The sequence below is a fragment of the Girardinichthys multiradiatus genome, chromosome 21, assembly GCF_021462225.1.
Source record: "Girardinichthys multiradiatus isolate DD_20200921_A chromosome 21, DD_fGirMul_XY1, whole genome shotgun sequence".
NCBI classification, from domain to species: domain Eukaryota; kingdom Metazoa; phylum Chordata; class Actinopteri; order Cyprinodontiformes; family Goodeidae; genus Girardinichthys; species Girardinichthys multiradiatus.
In genome coordinates this window covers 29,836,919-29,857,943 of record NC_061813.1, presented here as the reverse complement: position 1 = coordinate 29,857,943, position 21,025 = coordinate 29,836,919, and the positions used below count along the sequence as shown (strand labels likewise).

Sequence of the window (21,025 nt, the reverse complement as noted above, 5' to 3'; positions counted from 1 at the left end):
TACCTGAACTTTTTATCATTTTATCACACAATGAATGAACGGAGAGTTCCCCTTTCAGGCGACTTTGGACTTGCACATTTTAACAACAAAATATAACTATTTTGTGTCACAATTATCATTTATTACGTCTTTAATCCAAATATAATTAAAATTACTGCCCAACTTCTTCGATATTAAGATTTTTTCTTTCAATTTCTGCATTTGTGGGAAAAGCGTGTCACAGGCACTTTAAACACAAGTGCATTCATATAGTTAAGCATGGCCTCGTTAAATTAATTGGAATAAAATTAACTTAGAGGAATTAGCTTACAGGAAGAATGACTATCAATTCCTGATGTTACGGAAGCTCAATGTGGACTAAAATATGGATATGGCTGGGGTCCGGATTGACTCGCCTTACGGCTAGATCTGGACCGGTTGCTGGAGTTTCAGAACCACTGATCTATACTGAAATACAGCAGGGCAAACAAGGCTTCTAAATTTTTACAAAATGTTTTTAAATTACCTAAAATGGCAAAGTCTTTATAGATCACATTACATATTCAGACATTTTCAGTGGGTGGAGCGGGGTGTACTTTCACACATTGTAGAAAACCTGCAACTTTCAAATGGTTCCTGTTATTAATTATGAGACAATTTGCAGAAAATAGTATTTCAACCTGGAAAGACTCAAAAATTGAGAAACAAAGAGATAATGGTTAGCAGGTTTATTAATGAAAATGATCTATTTGGCGCTCGGACCCTGGAGGAAGACGTGTAGTCTGAGGATGACGTGAGCTAAAAAGGCCATTTTAGGATTAGGATTAGGTACGTCTTCCCCCCCTGGAATCCGATCCTGGTGGTGGAGTGGCCTGAAGAAGTTTGTAAGGAATATGGGAGCCAGATGGTGGAGAAAGGGGAGGAGGAGGGTCGAAGCTCAGCATCAAGCAGTGTCTTCCATGATGAAGGTCTTCAAATATAATGTCTTGGGAGATGATTGGACGAGGAAAAGAGCGGACCCGTCTCTGATTGGAGCGTTATGGAGGAATAACCAGGCGGAGCGGAGGCGGTGAAGGTGAGTCTTCCATGTTGAATTTTCGTTAAAACTCCATTTCAGGTAAAAAGTAAAAGCAAATTGTTTTGTTAGGTTTTTAATCTAGCCTTATGTCTGTAAAAAATAACCATCATATATCAAGTGTTGCTTTAAGGTATAATATAGTTTTACAACTAAGCCTCCAATGTGGTTTGAATTATAATTAGTAGCAATTATTAGTAGCATATGTAAAAAATGTTTCAAAGAAATTCCTCATACCACAAAAAAGTTCTCTTCAAATATTTTGCAAAAACAAAGACTTTTTCCTCATTCTTCACCTTTAACCCTGAGTTTCTCAGGGGTAGGGCTTACTACTGGTTTCTGTAGGGTACGAGGATGGCTGAGGGAAATAGCTTCATAGCCCCACGGATATATTTTAGGGGCACACTTGGAAATGAAGAGGTGTGAGCTGTGTAATTATTATCTCAATTGACATTTGTCTAATGGAATACCCACAGAAATGTCTTGTTCAAAGTGTTAATGTCTGGTATCACTGTGAGCTGTTATTAATCAACATGAAAATCATCATCCAACAGTCTACAGATGAGAGACGGGGTACTGTGGATCGCCAGTCTATCGCAGGGCAACACAGAGACAAAGAACCAACACACACCCATACACACCTAAGGACAATTTAGCTGGGGTACCCGGAGAGAACCCACGCATGCACAGGGAGAACATGCAAACTCCATACAGTTTTTTATTTTGATATATATTAACATTTAGTTTGATATGATTTCAGTTCTTCTCAGCAAGCAAAAAAATGTTTCTGTTTAAAATATAATATTATCACAATGAAAACACTTTGTACTATGCTAAAGAAAAATATCCTACTTAGCATATAAAATGTGTACATACCATACCTTCAGTCAGACTACTCACTTATAACTGAGGATTACCAAACTCTTTTGTTACATTACAGATATGCTAACGCTTGCAGGTCTGATAACAGCTATGACTTTATCACCTTATATACTTTTCTATAATGGAGAATCGATTATGTATCAGCTTTTTCTAAGGAGTGTCCTGTTTCTCAGTGGGATATTTGAACCACCACCTGAATAAAGTGGAAAGGGGAAAGGGCTACGGCTAAACTGACTACCTTCTCGAAGGGAAATTCAGCTAAAAAGTGTTGTTGTGGTCCTTTCTCCACCTATGTTTAGGAAGCGTCTCTAAGTGGGTTTTAGTGGTTCTGCTTCAAAATCTGTAGTACACTCTGACAACCAGCAGGACATTTTTTTTCAGGGAATTTGATAAAGGCATGGAGTAATTTCCATCTCCAAGCACCTGATTGTGGATTTCTTATGCAGCAATTTCCTGACACAACTATTTCATAAATAAGCTGCCTTCAGGACCTCTCTCTCATTCACAGCTAAGTAAATCTCCTTACTTATCTTCAATTTTTTTGGCTGTTATTTCACTTCCTGTGTTTGCCTCTGCTCCGCTTCATAGGACGGCATGAGTGAGAGACGTGCCTCTCTCCATCCAGCAGAACTCATTAAGATTATGCTGCTCTTGTTTCCAGAGAAATGTCATCTCATCTCTCCAGCCGGGGCAATCTGTGTCTTTAGCTATGGTCGCCAGGCAATATCTCTGCCCATTTTCCCTCCTTCACTGTTCATGCGATGAATTGGGACCCAAGAGGGGAAAAATGTTTGGAAAGTCAACAGACAAGTTCTCATTGCAATTTGAAGCTTAAGTCTGCTCTCAGATTTTGAGCAAAATAAAACAGCTGCCTCATGTAGATGCAATGAAGAGAAGATAATGCTTCCTGATTCCTATTCTCTTTTTAATAACGTTTGAAGGTTAGAAATCTCAAATGTAATTTATTATTCTTTTTAAATACAAAAAAATGAGAACTAGAGTTGTAATTTTTTTTATACTGAATATTGCCATTCAAAGGATTTTAATTACACCGGTGGCGTCAAACTTTCATCATTTCACATATTTTCTCAAATTCAGATTGGTTGAATAGATGAACTTATGGACAGATGGAAAGATGAACAGATGATTGGACCAATGGATGGATGGATGAAGGAAGGAAGGAAGGAAGGAAGGAAGGAAGGAAGGATGGATGGATGGATGGATGGATGGATGGACGGATGGATGGATGGATGGATGGACAGACCTTTACACAATGGGACAGGAAATAAAGTCAGTAAAACATTTTTTTCCATACTTTATTGTTTTTTTCATTCATATCCAGACCTGCAAAATACTTAATTTTCAGTGTTTTGTGTAGACAGGCTATGTAGGGACCTTGTTACATTACTAATTCTTCTTAAAAATGTAAATGTTGATGGGACCAAAAATTAATCAGGTATCTTGTAAATAATCTAAGGATTAATGAAGAAAATAATCCATGTTTGAGGCCCTACAGTATGATAAAAAAGGTCAACAGCAGTTTTACAGTAGTTATACTTGATCTAAGGGCTGGAGGCCTCCATCGGTTCAGAGGGCTTCCCTTGTGTTGGAGTTCAACGTCACCTGTTGCATGAGCCAGGCCGTGAGTGTGTTGCTTTCAACATAAGTATCAGCATTATGTGCTGACCAACTAAAGGTCACAGAGAACAAATGAGAAGGGAAGATATGCATGCACAAAGCTGAGACATGCAGGGTTAAGGCCATTTCACCTGATTTTCCTCCTTTCAGAGTGTTCAGTTTAGAGAGGAAACAGCCATTAGTATCTCTGCTGCCAACACAGAAATAATTGCATGTAAAACCTGAGGGATAGGGGAGATTTTACACTGCAGAGAAGATGCTACAAAAAATGTGATTTTTATAAGGGAAAAAAAGTATATTTGGAGTGAGAGTTACTTAACAATTGTGGCTTTTATCTGCAGCCTTAATCACTGTTGTAGAGGCAGTGAGGATAAAAGAGCCTCATTGATTTTCCTTGGAGAGTAAAAAAGCTGGAGCCAATATAATTAAGGTTTAAAAACTGAACTCCAAAGGCCCATCAGACTTGACACTTTTCAAGGTTCTCAAAGCTCTTGCAAATGAAAAGGCCTTTTGACAGCACTGTAGAGGAAATTAAAGACTACACATCATGGTTTGAATTCAAGGAAAAGTGATTGTTTACATGTGGGGCGTGGGGATGAGAGAGACAGTTCCCTGAATTGTTATCAAGCTGCACCTTGAATTATTAAAAAAAACACCCACAAAGAAGGTACAATCCTTAATTTGCTTTCCGTGAGTTGTGTATAATATCCTACATTCAGGGGAAGGGAGGGGCAGGACCTTCTGATAGGGGAGTGCACATTTCAGAGTCCTCCGTCTGAATAATGCAGTAGAATAATGAGGTGGGGAGCAAAGGCTGTACCCCAGGGGTTGACCATCTCTGTGACCTGATTATGTCAGGAAGTGTCAGCCACCAAGACGCTACAAAAGCACAGAGCATCCCGTCAAGTCCATATCCTCAGTGATCTGTTCTCAGCGCTCCAGGCACCTTGTGAGCCGGAGAAGTCCATACTGTCTTATTAGCTATGTTTAGGATCAAGCCCTCCTTCTCGGACAATAGTTTTCTACGTGGTCAAACCAGTTAATGTAACTCTGAAAGACCCAATTTAAAAACAATCAGTTTACATGTGTTTCATTATTAAAACTATCCCTGGATGGAAAGGGGCGTTATGTTGTTGTAAAGTCAACATGAGGAGGACAATGCAAGTATAACATAATCAAACAGTGGTTATTATAAATAACAGAAAGTGGCATAAAAGGGCACATTGTCCACACAGTTCTACTTTAATGTGAGCACTGTGCACCTGAGATAAGATGATTCATTAGATAGAGCCGAACAATGACAAGCATCATCGTTCAAGCCTCTGGCTACAGATGGAACAATTTTGTAGCCACCCTTAAATATGACAAGGTCAGCGTTTTACTCCGACAGGCGCATGCCGTTAAGAGAGGGAAGGGTTTGTTTATTCCCAAAATGCTTAATATATGGAGGAGTGGCAGGCGGACTGTGGACAAACAGCTTCAAGGCAATACAGAGACTCACCTCGAGGAATCAATGTGAAAAGATCAAGAATACAATACAGATGGTTCATCTTTTAGGGACTGTTCACCGCTGGAACTATTTTTACTATTAACCTTTCACATTTTGTCACGTAAAACCAAACCTTAATATATTTTATTGGGATTTTATGTGACGGATCAACACAAAGTAGCACATACTTGCGAAGAGGAAGGAAAAGGACCCAGGGTTTTGTTCTTTTTTTCACAAATTAAAATTTAAATGTGTGACATGTATTTTTTTTCAGGCCCTTTTACTTTGATGCCCCTTAAAAAAATCGAATTGTGTATAACTGTGTGCCTTTAGAAATCAGAGGTAAATAGAGTGCATAAGTGAACAAACAGTTTACTAAAGATAAACAGCTTAGTAAAGATCAATGACCAAGGAAAAAGACACGACTGTTTATGTAGACTTGACAGGTTGGGCAAGGAGAACATTAATGAAACAAATAGTCAAGAGGCCTGTGGTGACTCTGGAGGAGCTGCAGATTCCAACAACTCAGGAGTCACGCATTCAAAACATATTGGAAAGAAGAACACCATTGTTGATTAAAAGACCAAAAAAGAAAAAGCAGTTTACCTCATGCCATATAGACATGGCAAAAATGTGGAAAATGTTGCTCTAGTCAGATGAGACCAAACATTTAGCTTTTTTGTCTACATGCAAAATGCTATCTGTGGTGGAAAACTAACACTGAACCCACAATCCCCACTGGAAAACATTTTAGTGGCAGCATAATGCTGTGGGGAGGCTCTTCTTTAGTAGGGAAAAGGAAGCTGGTTGGGTTGATGGAAAGATGGACAGAGCTGAATACGGGGTAACACTGGAAGAAAACCTGCTGGAGATTGTAAAACACTTGATACAGGGACAAAGGTTTACATTCCAGCAGGACAACAACCCTTAACATACAACCAGAGCTACAATGGAATGGTTTGGATCAGCATATTGATGTACTGAAATGGCCTAAATTCAAAATTAGAACTAAGAATCTTTGGGGAGACGTGTAAATTAATGTACATAGACACAGTCTTCATCCAATCTGACTGGGTACTGATCCGGGGGGACTCGATTCAAATGCTCATCACACATGTTTAGATTTTTATTTGTAAAGAATTTGGAAAACAATGTTTAATTTTCTTTCCACTTTGCAATTATACGCCTCTCCCATACCCAAACAATACATTGAAGTTTGTGGTTGTAACACGAAGAAATGCGCAAAAGTACAAGGGCTGTGAATATTTTTGTAAGGTACTATATTTTTTGTGTATCACACTCACCTGTCCTTGTGCATTTGTGACAAGCTGCCCGGTGGCCCCTTGCAGGTTTGAGAGGGTGTTGCTGAACACCTGAGAGCCAGCGATGGACCCCATGGCAGCTGCCGCTGCCACCGCTGCCTGGCTAGCCAGGGGGTTCAGCTGAAGAGGGCAAACACATCATTTGTCAGAAAAACATCTGCTCTTTTTTTTTACATATTTAGTCTACAATACAAATTCTTGAAGAGGTCAGCAAACCTGCTTCTTACTTCAGCTTTTGTTGCCCAGGACAGAATAGGCTAAATGCTACGAGATCTGTGTAGTCCAGCAGAGAGGGCCATGCAGTTTATCAAACGTTTCCCAGAGGTCTGTGCTCCTGGACCCAGTGGGAGGCTCGAGGGTAGGGAGGAGCAGTGAAAACTGGAGGAAGGCTGTGAATAAGTGGCCATTTTACCACTCTAAGTGCTTTCTCTGGCCTCTGGGGTTCCCCACGGGCTAAGTCTAGTCCTTCGACCCGCAGCAATGGCCCACCCGTTCGCTGCTCTCTCAATAGAGCCAGGCAGCAAGGCTATGCATCACTGTATCGTCTGTCGCTTCAATAAACTTCGACTAAGAAATCTTCCTACTTCATAAGGCTCTAACAGAGTGATGCTGTTGAGGCAGAGGAAGGTTAAAATGACCATCTGCACACTGCTTTAATGGACTCATCTGGTTTGGCCTGTGGTGGCGGAAAGAGACTTCTTGCATTGAGAAGAGGCTGTAAAGCCCACAACATTGCTCAGATTACCCTTATAAATCAAGCTAACCACTTATTAGGGGGCTGGAAATGCACTGCTGATTTGGTTGAATCACAGTAAAGCAAAGTCTTATTAGGTTGAGTAAGTAGATCAAAGACTGAGAAGAGAAAGCAGACCTCCCGATTACTCAATAGAATAAAGAAACCGGCTGCTCTCTCCCTGCCGCTAATGCTGGTTGGCAACTTAACTCAAATTACATGGCTGAAAGTAAAAAAAATTAAAACAGGATTTTAGTGTGGTGGAAATTCCAGTTTTTCCACACTATCTGCATTCTGCTGAGAATTCAGCTTTCTTCATAGATCTAGATGCCATTTATTATTTTATCTTATCCCACCACCATATATTATTACACTTTCTGAAATCAAATGATGAAAAAATGCCACAGAGCGATCAATACTTTTTCATTGACAGTAAAGGTTAAGCACATTAAGAATGACACTGCATTTGTCTTATGAAATCATATTTCATGTTGGTGGCCTCAAATTGGCCGTGATTGATATTGCCTCCTCTCGTCTGAAAGTCATCCAGTTTTTCCCCGATAATCGCAAGATTGTCTTTTATGTGTTTCAGTAGATGCCCTTCGGGAACCAGGAACATCTCAACTGTTGAAAAGAAAAAAACAAAACAAAAGAACCCACACAAGTCTGAGTCATTCTGTGTTTTTTTTGTTTGTTTTTTTTGTTTTGAAAGTAAAACTATGGTAAACTGTGTTAATAACTCATCTTCCTGGGGTTTAAAATGATTCAATACAATCACATGCAAGAGTGGAACATTTGTGCACTGATCATAAGCTAATAGGTCTTTTTGAAAAAATGTAAGATGATTGGTGTTAGTCACTTATTTATTTTAGTTTGTTTTATCATTTTTAAATTACTTTTGATTCCTATTTTTTACTGTTATCTTCATGTTTTACTGTTTTAGTGATATGCTTCTTGGTTTGCTTAACTTTCCTGTACTGCCCTTTGCTCCATCTTGCATGTTTTAAATATACTTCATAAATAAACTGACACTCACATTAACGTGGTGGAAACCAAACGATTAGAAGACAATTTCTGCTATCTTGTCCTGTTATTGTGTCCGTAAGAGAAAACTGGACTTTATGAAAAATATAAACAATGCATTGCACACAGCTGTTGCATTTACGATCATTTAAGTAATTAACATTTTTTTAATAATGACTTTAAGCATTCTATTCAATTTACTTTACAAATCTGAGTTTTCCCCTTTTTTCAGTGATAGTGAGACTGTACTGACTGCTGCGGCCTGTTTGTCTGTTTCATGTGACCTGCAATGTGTACTAATCACAGATATCCCCAGACAGTTGTCCATGTGGGTAGAGCAGCAGAAACACTAGATATTAAATGTTATGATGAAGTTTCTGCTGAACTGAAACTGAAACTACACAAAAATATGTTTCAAGCTAAATTATCAAGTTGCATCAGAACTAGTATGTTAACAGAGTAAACTTCAGCAAACTTCTTCACATGAAAACATGAGTGAGTTTATTTAGGGCTAGCTGGATGTGTCGAGTCATATAACAACATATCTATCCCTGCCAAGAAGAACGAACACCACAACATCCAGAATGCCTTTGGGTAGTGTGTTAATATAATAATACTACTACTGAGCTACTGAGTTTTAATGCAAATAGATGGCATTGGTCTTTGTAAAGTATTGGACTTTTCTTATGTACCAAAATCCACAAAGTAATCATGACTGCTTCCCCTGCATTGTATTTATATGATATATTTATGCTAGCATTGATGGAAATAGATAAATACCATTTCCTCACAGAACAACATGCTGAAAAGCTTTCTAGCTTGTGATAAACCTGGCTTTTAATGCCGACCTGGAACTGATACTCAGCCTATTCTCCTCTGTCCTAAATAGAACTAAAAACCGCTGGTTAGAGGCTGGCTGTGACTAAAGGAGCCATGTTAGTGAAAACACTGGACTGTAAATGTGGTGATAGTGGAAGGAAAGCCAACATGGTCAGCTAGGCAGAGTTAAACAGAGGCCACATATCAACACACTGATAATGTGATCTGCTCAGGCGAGCACGGCTAGAGTCCCCCTGAAAATCTGCTATGCTCTGTGTCATTATATGAGTGATAGGTTGTTGAAAAAGCCTACAAATTTATTTGAAATATTATCATCACGTTTCATTCAATGATAGCCCTTCCAGGTGCTCTGTTATACTGGTTAATCTTGGTGAAAGGAGAGCAGGCTTCATTGCGACGTCTCTAGCACAGTGTAATATGGATGGCAGTTAGAAGGAGAGCCAGGAATAAGGAGAGGCAAGGCTGTGCTCAACACCTAAACAGGTGATTTTCCGCCATGGTGACTCCTCTCAACACCTCAGCAGGAGGCACAAAATGACAGAGCTGGGCTTGTATTTGTACTGATTGCATGTGTTGGAGGAGATAAACAGCGATCTTCCAGTTTTGGAGCCTGCATGTTAACGATTGTGTTTCTTTTCATTCACTGTGAAAAGGGCGTTCAGAGGATTTTTGGCTGCTCAGAGCTCTCTGGACAATACAATACCTGTTAAGATCAAAGAAAATTGCAGAATACATCAAAGGCATTTTGTTCTTTTGTATAAAGAAATAGAGGCTGCACTGAGAAATTGGCTAGGAACTATCATAGGGTGGTTTACAGCTTGATCGGCTGGTAAAACAATTGGATTTTCTGATCGGTCAATATACCACACCAGTTACTACCAACCGCACTTACAAAAACAAGCTTCAGTGTGGAAGTTGTTATAGAGGGAAGAAGACTCAGTGTTAAATATATTCAGTTTCAGTGAGGTGTTTAAATAAATAAAGCTAGTGGAAGCACAGAGATGAAAAAAGCTAATTAAAAGGAAACTGGACTTTTGTATTTTCTACATGTCTAGATATGTATGTGGTTAATTAAGGGTGTGAGAGAGGGCAAGACTTTCAGCAGATAATAGGAACGAATAACAGAGTAGAGCAAGGTTGGTGAATTTGATCTTTTCGAGCTTTCAGCCTCTTTCATTGTGGGACATGCTGGATTTGGATATCAGACACAGCGTGTTTTTGTAGTGCTAGCCACACTAACCATGGTAAGATGGCTTAAAATGTCAACTCTCATCATTTTCATTTAAAGTAATAATTAATAAACAATAAGGCGAGAAAAATTTCTTACAGTGTTGTTCTTATATTGTAAAATGTAAACATTTAAAATAAAATTTTAGCCAGAAACAGCCTTATGGAAACTTTGGGAATGCCAACCGTAGTATTATCTTGTATGTGGTATGATTTTGTACTTAGTTACTAGTCTTTTCTCAATTCAGGTTATATTTAAACATCCCAGGCAATGCTGGAGATCACCAGATGCAGAGTTAATTACTAATAACAAAAACAAGACTGTAAAATCCTTAAAATATTCAATGAGGGAATCAAACCATTGCAAGACTCAACCTGTGTAATCTCAGGAATTCCCAGTCGGAGTTGTAAAATGGAGATTATTCTCTGTTTTGGTTTTTTTATTTGGACCCTGTGAAGTTAACAGCTTTTTTGCCAACAAAGATAGATGGACATGAGGTGCAAGGAGGGTTAAATATATCTGTGATCTGGCTTCAGATGTGTGCAAAATGTATTTACTTTAATCATCAAACCTCTGTCAAAGTGGACCCAACAGGTTAAATTAACAGTCAATAGCACTCTTGTTTCTCCTTAGGAGGAATGTCCTTTATCTGCAACAACATGGACGCTTCCCCAAACCCATCCCGGCCCACCTTCCCTGTCTCCTCTCTGCTCTCTCCCACTCCGGAGTGAATGTAATCAGCTGTGACATGAGAAAACACGTTCTGTCTGTCAGAACTCTGCTAGTCCTCGGCTGACAGTCCTCTACTGACTCTCCTTCTCGTCCTTCTCTAAACCCCCCGATCCCCCACCACTCCACCCAGCACACACACAAACACACTTAACTGCCTCACCCTCCTCACATCCACTGTGCTTATGAACATCAAAATGCCATTAGGCCCTCCAAAACACCTCTGGTCCCTTGGTTGGTGGGGCTTCACACTGAAGTTGTGCACTCTGAGCCCTGCGAGCTCCGACTATTGTTCACCGATGGGCCTCAGCTCTGGCCGCTGTGAGAAAATAAAACCCAAAAAAAGCCATTCTGAAGGAAAAACATAGAGAAGTGAAAGACGGATGGAACAACTGGGGCAGATAACACCCAGCACAATATAATAACGCTGCATTGGGCGACAGTTGGAGGTTGTAATTGCTTAAGGCAGTGGAGAGGGATGGGTGTGGAAGTGGAGGGGGCTGAGGAGGCATGTCGGGTGATAATGGAGTGATGTCATATAAATGAATGAAAGCTAGTTAACTGGGGAGGTTTGGCTGATCAAATAAAATGCATTAACTACAGGAAACGGCCATCGTGGACAGTCTCAGAAATGGTCACATCTAATGAGACAAAATGCAAATGAAGGAGGAGAGAAGTCATGAAAACGTTTAAAATAACTATAAAGGGATGATGGAGTGCAGGACAGTGGCCGTCAATCTCCCCACTCATTACCTCCATGTGAAATTAACAGGAGCTTTAATCATTACATAAAATCTGCTCCAGCCCATTTGTTGATAATTGTAAAGGAACACAGGTTTAGAGTGGGTCCTTTGTCATCAATCACATCCTGCAGTTCATTTCCTATGGTTAGGGAACACTGCAGGTAAAAATATAAAACATACGACATTTTTTTATACTGTTCCCTTACTGGGGAATGATCTATAATGTTTAGCTGTTTCCAGATGTATTAAATCTGAACCTACTTGGTGATTAAGTATCTACAGGAAAGTGCTGACCATTTCAGCCTCATGAAGTGACATATCTGGTGCAGTTATTTCTGTACTACATTGGCGCTGGGTTGGAAATCATGGCAGCAACCAGTGTAGCAGTAAATCTACTATAGCTATGATTATAAAGTAGCTACAAGGCCATGTATATAGTCACAGTGAGAAAATGAGTCTTGAGATCAGACCATAGTGAAAATATGTGCTGTTTTAACATTTCCCAGCCTTTGTATTCAGTATGTCTTATTTCAACTAGGCTGATTACATCCCATTTCTTTTGATTTGGGTGAAAATGGCATCACTTTTCACTCTGCTGTTGTTTGACATATAAATATAGCATTTGAATGACTTTAATATCCTCCTAATCAATGTCCAGTGATCTTTTGATGTCCTCAATTCAATATAGAAAGGGTCATCCATGCCGCAGCTTTATAAACACAATAAAGGTAAATGATTACTCCCCTCTGTGGTGTCCAAAAATACAGCCAGTAATGAAGAGAAATGGTGGAGTTTGAGGAGGAGGTCTGTCATGTGTCATTGGCCGACTCTAAGCTTCAAGATTAATCACGAGAGAGGGGCTTTGTGGCTAAGATGTGGTCACCCTTGATCGATAAATCCACCACCCTCCCTTCCCTCCTCCTGTGTCTCTCTGCTTCACTGTCTCTCTCTTTATCTCCTAAAATACACCTCAAGCTAAATCAGCATAAGTAGCAGGGGGAATTAATTAAATGTATAGTTCCTGTAAGAAGTTTACACATCACATCTTATTCTTGTCTCATAATATTACATGTCAACGGTCCTTTTTCTTGGTGGAATAATTTCAGGGGTTTAGAAAAACAAGCATTAAGTGCACACGTTTGAATTTGTAATTAATTTTTTCAGATCCACACAGGGTCAATTTTTTACATAAAGGCTAAAAAAATACATGCATAAACCCCCGTGTACTTTAGAAAGGTGTGACTCACCCACGGCTTGGTTCTGGACGGATATTTGACCAATCATTTCATAGAATTTGCGTAGTTCAGTTAAACTGGATGGATTGCTACCATGGACCAATTTACCTACCAATTTATATCTGCCCACATGGACAAGCCAAATGCCTTTTGGAGAAAAAGTAACATCAGAGGAGACAAAGATGAATCAATTTTTCACAATAACAAAAAGCAAGTTCAGAGGAGTCAAAGTAAATGGACTGAACTTATATAGGGCCTTTACAGTGATACTGACCACTCAAAGCGCTTTACACTAGAGCCACATTCACCCAGAAACACTCACACACCAATACACAATGGAATCAAACCCACAACCCTCGGACTGCAAGACAACCACTCTTCTCACTGAGCCAGAGTTGCCTCCTTTAATATCCGCAAGTGAGGATATTGAACATTAGAGTACTGCAGCAGCTATCAAGCACGGTGGTGGCAGCATCATGCTGTGGGGCTGTTTCAAAAACTGGTGCAATTAGAATATGTGTTTCCATGACACTCATTTGTCAGAGTAAATGTACCTTTTGAAAACAACAAACTTTAAGCAGGTATTAAACATACTTTCTGTATTAAAATTGTTTTTTGTCTGATGTAATATTATAATCTTAAAAGTTGTGTTTTCATTAGCTGTAAGTGTATACTTAAAAGAAAGAAATTGAAAAAATCTGTCTTTGTGAAAATAATCTATATATTTCACTTAGTGAACTGAGTTACTGAAATAAAATAACTTCTCAAAAATATTCTAATTTATTGAATTTGATTGTAATTTTGACCTTGTGTTGATTACAGAAAAAGCACAATAAATTCAACCTTGTGTGCCAAGTTCCTGCATTTAAAAAAATCATTACAGTTGCATTTTATATTATCAATCCACCAAGAAAAACAAACTGTTCTGAAAATGAAAATCATGCTGATGAGTTTACATATTGTCTGAAGCTGTATTTTTTTTTATTACTTCCCAGTTTAAGGCAATTTAAGAAAACATTCCTCCTTTACTCTATTTGAATCTCTTGACAAAAACCTTGTATTTCACATTCCCCACAATAAATAAACCCTGGAAGTAAAATCAATAATCTAATATTAACAGGACAGAAATGGGAAAATGCCTGGCACACGTACAAAATAAAACCGTTTTAGCGGAGTTCTTAATTTGAACAGCCCTCTGTAGATTGCAAAAATATATACCAAATCTAACCTTAGTTCAGCCCAGCTAAAACAGTATGATGAATTTCTGATAATATCCCCCAAAGACCACAAATGGGACTTTTGACTTGGTCTACGAGGAGGGCATAATGTAACAGCATTGCATTAAAAGGGTCTTTTTACAGCGCAGGCGGTGCAGCGCGACTGTATTCCTTGTGTGAGCCCGGTGCTCTGTTTGCGGTCACTAATGGGCATTAGAAATTACAGGCAGTGGAATCGCGCCCCGCGGGGGGACTGGCCTCCTCAGCGGAGCGGAGCACTTAGATGGTGTCTAAAAGGCTGCTGGAGGAGAAAGGGGGGAACTCAATGTCACAGCCCTGCCTCATAATTAAAGAAACCCTATTCCTTATCCACTGATAGGTGAGCCCTGGCTTGGTCCTACATCTGAGGGCTCCCATGTGGGCGTCTAATGCGAGGTGCCCCTGGTGTGCATGTGGGCTGATCGGGGGAGCTTTGCCTTTCTGCTGGGTGTCTGAGCTGGAAGCCCTCTGCTCATTTCCAGAGTAATGGAGCCATGTTTATAAGAATCACAGACCTCAGAAAGTAAAGGAAGTATCAACTGTGTGCTGACTGAAAGCCCAACAAACCAAGAAAAGCCACAAAGTAAGTGCCAGGTGGAAAGAAGGAGCCATTTTAAAAGTGAAAGTGCCCTCATAGTTGCCAAAACGGTCACTGAAATATGATAAATTTAAGTTTCTTCTTATTTAGAAATTCAAGGTTCTTCGTTGCTTCTTAAGTCTGTAGATTTTCTCCCTGCCTAATCCCTCATTTGAAGTAAATAAAAGTAGTAGAGCTGTCATGGTCAGGTTGTTTTCCTCATCTAGCTCCCATGCTTTATAATTATTCATATGAAATGCGGTGCTGTTGATGGGCAACAGTCTTATTTTCTGCTTCAGTCAACAGTGCACATTTGTATTTCTAAATTGTGCAGCGCTTGTTATGTAAGGCAATTTTCTGCCTTCTTAAGAGCCAGATCTGCTGTGCATTAATAAGAGGCCAAGTTGAGCTGAGGGGGTCTGTTCCTGCTCTACACCACACAGTCACAGCAAAACGCAGCTGCTATTACTCGGATATACATACATATATACATACTTGTGTATATATATATATATATATATATATATATATATATATAAATATTTAAAACAGTTGTTAATCTCAATTTGACAAAGTGGAGGCTTTTTTACTAAGAGCTCCCCAAAACCCACCCCCAAATATCAAGGAAATTTAAAAATTTTAAGATTCCTTTATATTTTCATGACAAAATGACAAACTATCCCAAACTCCAATTGTCCTTTTTATCCAATTTCTAAAGTATCAATACTTTATTTTACTCAATTTTAATAAAGAACTTGAAAAACAGAGGGAGGAAGGAACAGAGAAAGGAACGAAGGAGGGAGGGAGGGAGAAAGGAACGAAGGAAGGAAGGAGGGAGGGAGGGAGGAAGGAATGAAGGAAGCAGGGAGGGAGGAAGGAACGAAGGAACGAAGAAAGGAGGGAGAAAAGAAGGAAGGAAGGAACGAAGGAACGAAGAAAGGAGGGACAAAAGAAGGAAGGAAGGAAGGACGGAAGGAAGGAAGGAAGGAAGGAAGGACAAACTGATGGACAAACCAAATGATAAAAATGCCTTTCATAGAATGGGATATGGACCAAAGCATGTAAATACAGATATTTTTCCATACTCCACATCCTTTTTCCATACTTATCCTTCTCTAGAAAATGTTTTAACCTAACTCCAGACCATAACAGACTCCATAGGAAATTAGAAATTTAGTGATGTTCAATTGTTTTTCAGATTTTTGACACTTGGAGCAGAGGGAGGGAGTCTTTCCTCTCAGTGACTCCACTTCCATGGACATGCCGCAGCATGAGCCGCAGCGCCCACATTTGAGCATGTCATTTTAATTCTGATTTAATATCACACAGAACGATGGTCGCCTGTTTCGTTAAATTGAATGAACACTGCTTTTAGCTGGAAAATCAATGAATAGGCGTGTGGGGTTCATTTACTGCACGTGTTATTATAATGGAAGAAACACCCACCACCCATAAAAAAACAGAACATTTGGAGCAAATTGGACAAAGGATATACTAACCATAGGCAGTGGAAAACTGTGGCATGAGTGTCTAACGGGGCATCAGCTAGACTCAAAAGTAGCAGAGATGGGCCTGAGCTTTGAAGAGGAAACAAGAAGAAAGGGGGGAGAGAAGTGGGGGTAGGAAAACGGCAAAGAGGTGAGGAAAAGATAGAGAGTGCACACAGCCAGGCCTCTGAAAGGCCGTTGTGGTTGGCAGCAGCTGACCTTGGTGACGATGGCTTTTCACCAGAGGCTTCTAATGAAGGCTGATTGCCGGGAAATAGTGAGGGAGCCACAGGAAGGAGAGAACAGAGAGAGGAGGGCGAAGAGGGGAAGTGAGAAAAACTGGGAGAAAGAAAAGGATGGAGGAGAGACTCAGGTAATTGCAGCACTTGTGGGTTGAGGCCCTGCGGTACTGTGATGTCGGGGTGCAGTGGGGAAGAAGAGAGATGTCTGTGGACACTTTGGTGGTAAATTGTGGAGCACGGGGATAGGAGGCAGGCCCCTAGGCTGTAATTACCCCTATGAGTGTGCGGATTGAGAGTGGACAGGCTTGGTGTGGAACTCTGACAGCGATCAAGGAGACAACTGCGGGGAGGAGAGGGACAGACGGCGGGAGTCTGACAGACGAGGAAGACAAGACGCCTCCACCTCCGCCTGGCCCCCAGAAAACCAGCCAGGCAGACACTGGACTGAGGTCAGAGGCTATTAGTGAGCACACAACATGCTGGTGACAAGACAACTATGACAAGAACAGCAGAGCTCAGGGTTCCACCACATTTTTCATTACAAATGTTCACACCATTTAACACTCAAATTTCAAACTTTTTCTTTTTTCCTAAATAAAATTCTGGACATTTGAGCTCAATGATGAACTTTGAACCTGCTTGAATAGTACTGGAGCTTGAAATAAAAAACCCAATGCTGCAACTGGCTTCTTATTTTCATAGGGTATAATGTCACTGCTTTTTCAGCATCTGGACAAACACACCAGCTCTATTTTAAGATGTTTAACTCTAGGACTTCAGTGGTATTCAGAAGAAATTCAGTGTCAATTATTTTCAAGAGTAAAATTAACAAAAGAGCTGTGCTGTGGAGCTAAGAAACACCAACAAGCAAAAAGAGGATTGGTTCAAGCACAATGGGCTTTTCTTTATAAGAGTTGCATTGAAAGATTCATTGAGATTCTCAGAAGAGCAAATACATTATGAATAAATTGTGAATATTTTGTTTTACTGTGGCTATCACAAAGTTTCAGATACAAGGCAGCCAGGCCTTTTGGATTGTGAAGCCAGTGTTAGTATGAAACATAAGACTTCCCGAACTGGAATTATATCTTTCTGCCAATTGTTTGAAATCTTTTAGTTTTAAGCTCTCTACTTGCAGTAAAATGCTTGAGAACCACTGTAAGAAATGTTTTACTGCTCTGTTTGGCAATTTAGAACCAGTTTAAGAATCACAGGCCCAGTTTAAACTGAAATTAAAGTTCGCAATAGACCAGAAAGTTAGTTAGAGGGCCCTTTTTTAATGAGTAAAAGGGTCTTAAAAAGTGTGATAAATGTTTAATATAAAGTTAAGCGCAATATTATTCATACCCCTGGCACCAAAATGTTTTTCTGATTGAAAGTAACATTAATGTTACTGTGTATCCCAGCCTGAGGCCCGACTTAAATCTAATAGATAAAAGATCTGTAGACTGAGCTAAAGATTGGGGTGATAGCAATGAGGCCTCACTAAACACAACTTCTCAAAATAACAGTGGAAACATGCAAAAAGCTGGTTTGAAATTATTAGAAGGGTTTGATTGTTGTAATACCGATGACAATGTTTCCAATGATTTATGAGAAGAGTATGAATAATTTTAGACATGGCAGTTTTTCATAAAATGTAAACCAAAACCTGATGGTTTTCTTTTTACATTGTTTCACTATCTGTCGAGAGATGCCTGTCTCATTTCCTATCAGAGAGAAACGTCTTGGTTGGATGAAGGTAATTTTATATCTAAATCTTCCAGGGCTGTGAATAATATGGGGCTTAACTACATAAACACTGCAAAAACTAATTAATTAATAAAAAGCATCACAAGACTTTGGTCTTTTAGAAAATGGAAGAAACAAAAACATCTGAAAAGAATAAAAAATTTTTCCATGCTCAGTTTTCTTTTTTACCACCCTTATCGAGGCCTGGAAAATAATAAAGCAAATTCCAGATTTTTCCAGACAGTGTAGGAACCCTGAGAGTTCTAAATAGAAGAGGACATAATGTAATGTAATAGAAAGGAAGCTAATTAGATCAGAGAGGGATTCTGGGGCTCCACAGGATGGCGTAGCAGGGTCAGGAGGGTCTGGGCATACTTGCTGGAATAAGAGATTTGATAGGCTGGCCTAAGCTTCCCATTGCCATGGATCAGTATGTACTGCCTCCCCTTTCCCTGCCTGGGCTGATGTAACTCACTGGAGTGGCAAATTACACCAGACCTACAGCTGTAGCCCGACATTATGATTAATTTGATCAGTAATTTCTCCTGTTTTTCATTTTAATCGCCGCAACCATTCTGCTGTGGCAGGTCTTTCAGATCTAATTAAGATCAATTCCGGTGTAACAGACTTTGCGCGCCTTTACCCCGTCAAATCCCTGAGCTCTCCGGGCGTGGAGAAAACCCGCAGCTCCAATCAATCAACTTCCAGCAAAATCCAGCGCTCTGCTGCAATCAGCCCATTAACGCACTTAAGCAAATTTCATAATCCCCCCCTCCCTACTTCCATGTCTATTTGTCATCACTTTGGTGGCTATTTCAGGCAGCTACAGACTGCATCCAGCATCACCGTACATGTTAGAGCGAGAGAGTGAGAGTGGGCAGCATAGAAAGTTAAATCCTTCCACCATTTAAGATAATTAGCCAGAGTAATCTAAGGCCAGACCTTATTGACTAATGGTGACATGATCTGTTGTGGCAGGATTTGTATTCTAACAAGGATATTAATGAGGAAGGTAATGAGTTTTGTCACACAAATTAAAAACAGAAAAAGCTCAAGGGATGTAATGAATACTTTGGATTTTCTCTGAACGAGTTTACAAAGAGTATCAAACGCCTCCCTTGAGAAGGGAGCTACAATGAGATGTTAATTGGAACATAATGAATGTTTGTCTCTAAGCAGCTTGGCATCATGTTTGCAGCAAATAGTTAAATGGCTGAGTGATCCTACTTGTCTGGGTAATAACAGCAGGAAATAGGGGTGTTATTATTGTATTATGGTAATTATGACTGCACTTTAGAGCAGAGACCTCTGAACTTAATGTGTTTTTTTTAACATGACAGATTTCATTAGGTGGCGCTCTGTTTGGTGGTAAAACACAGTGTGCCTTTATGTTCTCAATGCAGAAAAAAGTGGCAACATTTTCCTGAGACGGCGAGAGAAAAGTTACAACGGTGAGTGTGCAACTACAGCTGAAAGTTGAAGATATCGGGCACCTTCAGATGTCTGAAAGTGCCATGTTCATTTGTTCAAACTATTCAATCGAAGTAAGGGAACGTCCAGCCACCATATTATTCAGGAAGGAGGCAGGTTCTGTGTCCCAGAGACAGATATGTTTTGTGTGTGTGTGTGGTGGTGATTGAAAGTATGGCTTAACTTTAATAAAATAAATGACCAGTCTCCTCAGTGCAACACTTGCAATAACATTATATCAGGCAAAGGAGGATGCACCACCAACATGCTTAAACACATTCATGGTATAGAAATAACAGAGTGTCTCATCTTTGATGTACTGCTGTATCAGTAAGTAAAACGGTAAAGTATGTCTTATACAAACACTGAGGTAGCTAACAAGTTACACTCGACCTACAACAGTGGGTCAACTCAAAGGCAAATACCCAGCTAACGTTCGCATATGTAGTTTTTTTTAGAGATAAACCAGAAATTGCTAACGTTAGCCAGGGAGTCGGCCAGACTCGGCCAAAGAACTCTGGTCGGCTAGCTCATTTAAACCATGTAAACCTTTTTGAAAATCACTAAGTATTGGAATCCAAAAGAGGAACCCAAATTGTTTAAACTCTAAAGATGCCCAAACCTAAGCATAAAGGAAAACAGTTAATGTTTTGGAGATGCCATTACAAAACCCTGATCTCAATCCTACAGAGAGAGATGAAAAGGTGTGTGAACAAGCCGGCCTATAAACCGGACTCAGTTACACAAAGTAAGAACTGGACTAAATTCCAGCAAATGCTGTGAGAAGCTTATGGAGGGATACCGACTTATGCAGTTTTAAAAGTAAATTCTACCAAATACCAAGGAAATATTTTAAAGCCTCTGACTTTGAGGAAAATAATAAAGTTCGTTAAGAAATGTTTCTCTCATTATTCTAGTTTTAAGCAAAAATAAATAATTCTTATCCTAAATGACCTCAAACAGGTCCTCAACAGTTTGAGGCGATGCATGGTGTAGTGGTAGAGCGGGCGCCCCATCTACAGAGGTTATACTGCTCGTTCCAGCTGTCCTGGGTTCGATTCCCAACCTTGAGATCGTTGCTGCATGTTTCCCCCCTTTCTCTCAATGCCCATTTCCTGTCTGGTATCTGTCAAAAATCAGGAAAGGTTTAATCTGGTTTAATGACAGTGAGAGAAATGGTTCTAAGTCTTTTTACACAGTTTATTTAGATATCTGGTGTGAGTATATATGTCACATGGTAATGTTACAGAATCAGAATCAGCTTTATTGGCCAAGTTTGTGTGCACAAACAAGAAATCGGTTTCCAGCGCTCACAGCATACCAACATTAACTATAAAAGTATATAC

At 39.7% G+C, this 21,025-nt stretch overlaps 1 protein-coding gene across 7 annotated transcripts in view; it reads right to left on the bottom strand.

Annotated features, from left to right (window-relative positions):
• pou6f2 (POU class 6 homeobox 2) overlaps positions 1-21,025 on the bottom strand; it is a 128,044-nt gene that overhangs the window by 26,038 nt on the left and 80,981 nt on the right. For all 7 annotated transcript variants that reach the window (XM_047349783.1, XM_047349785.1, XM_047349780.1 and 4 more), the window contains one exon: positions 6,368-6,505. In XM_047349783.1, coding sequence (XP_047205739.1) covers positions 6,368-6,505 — 138 coding nt within the window. The remainder of the gene's footprint in view (positions 1-6,367; positions 6,506-21,025) is intronic.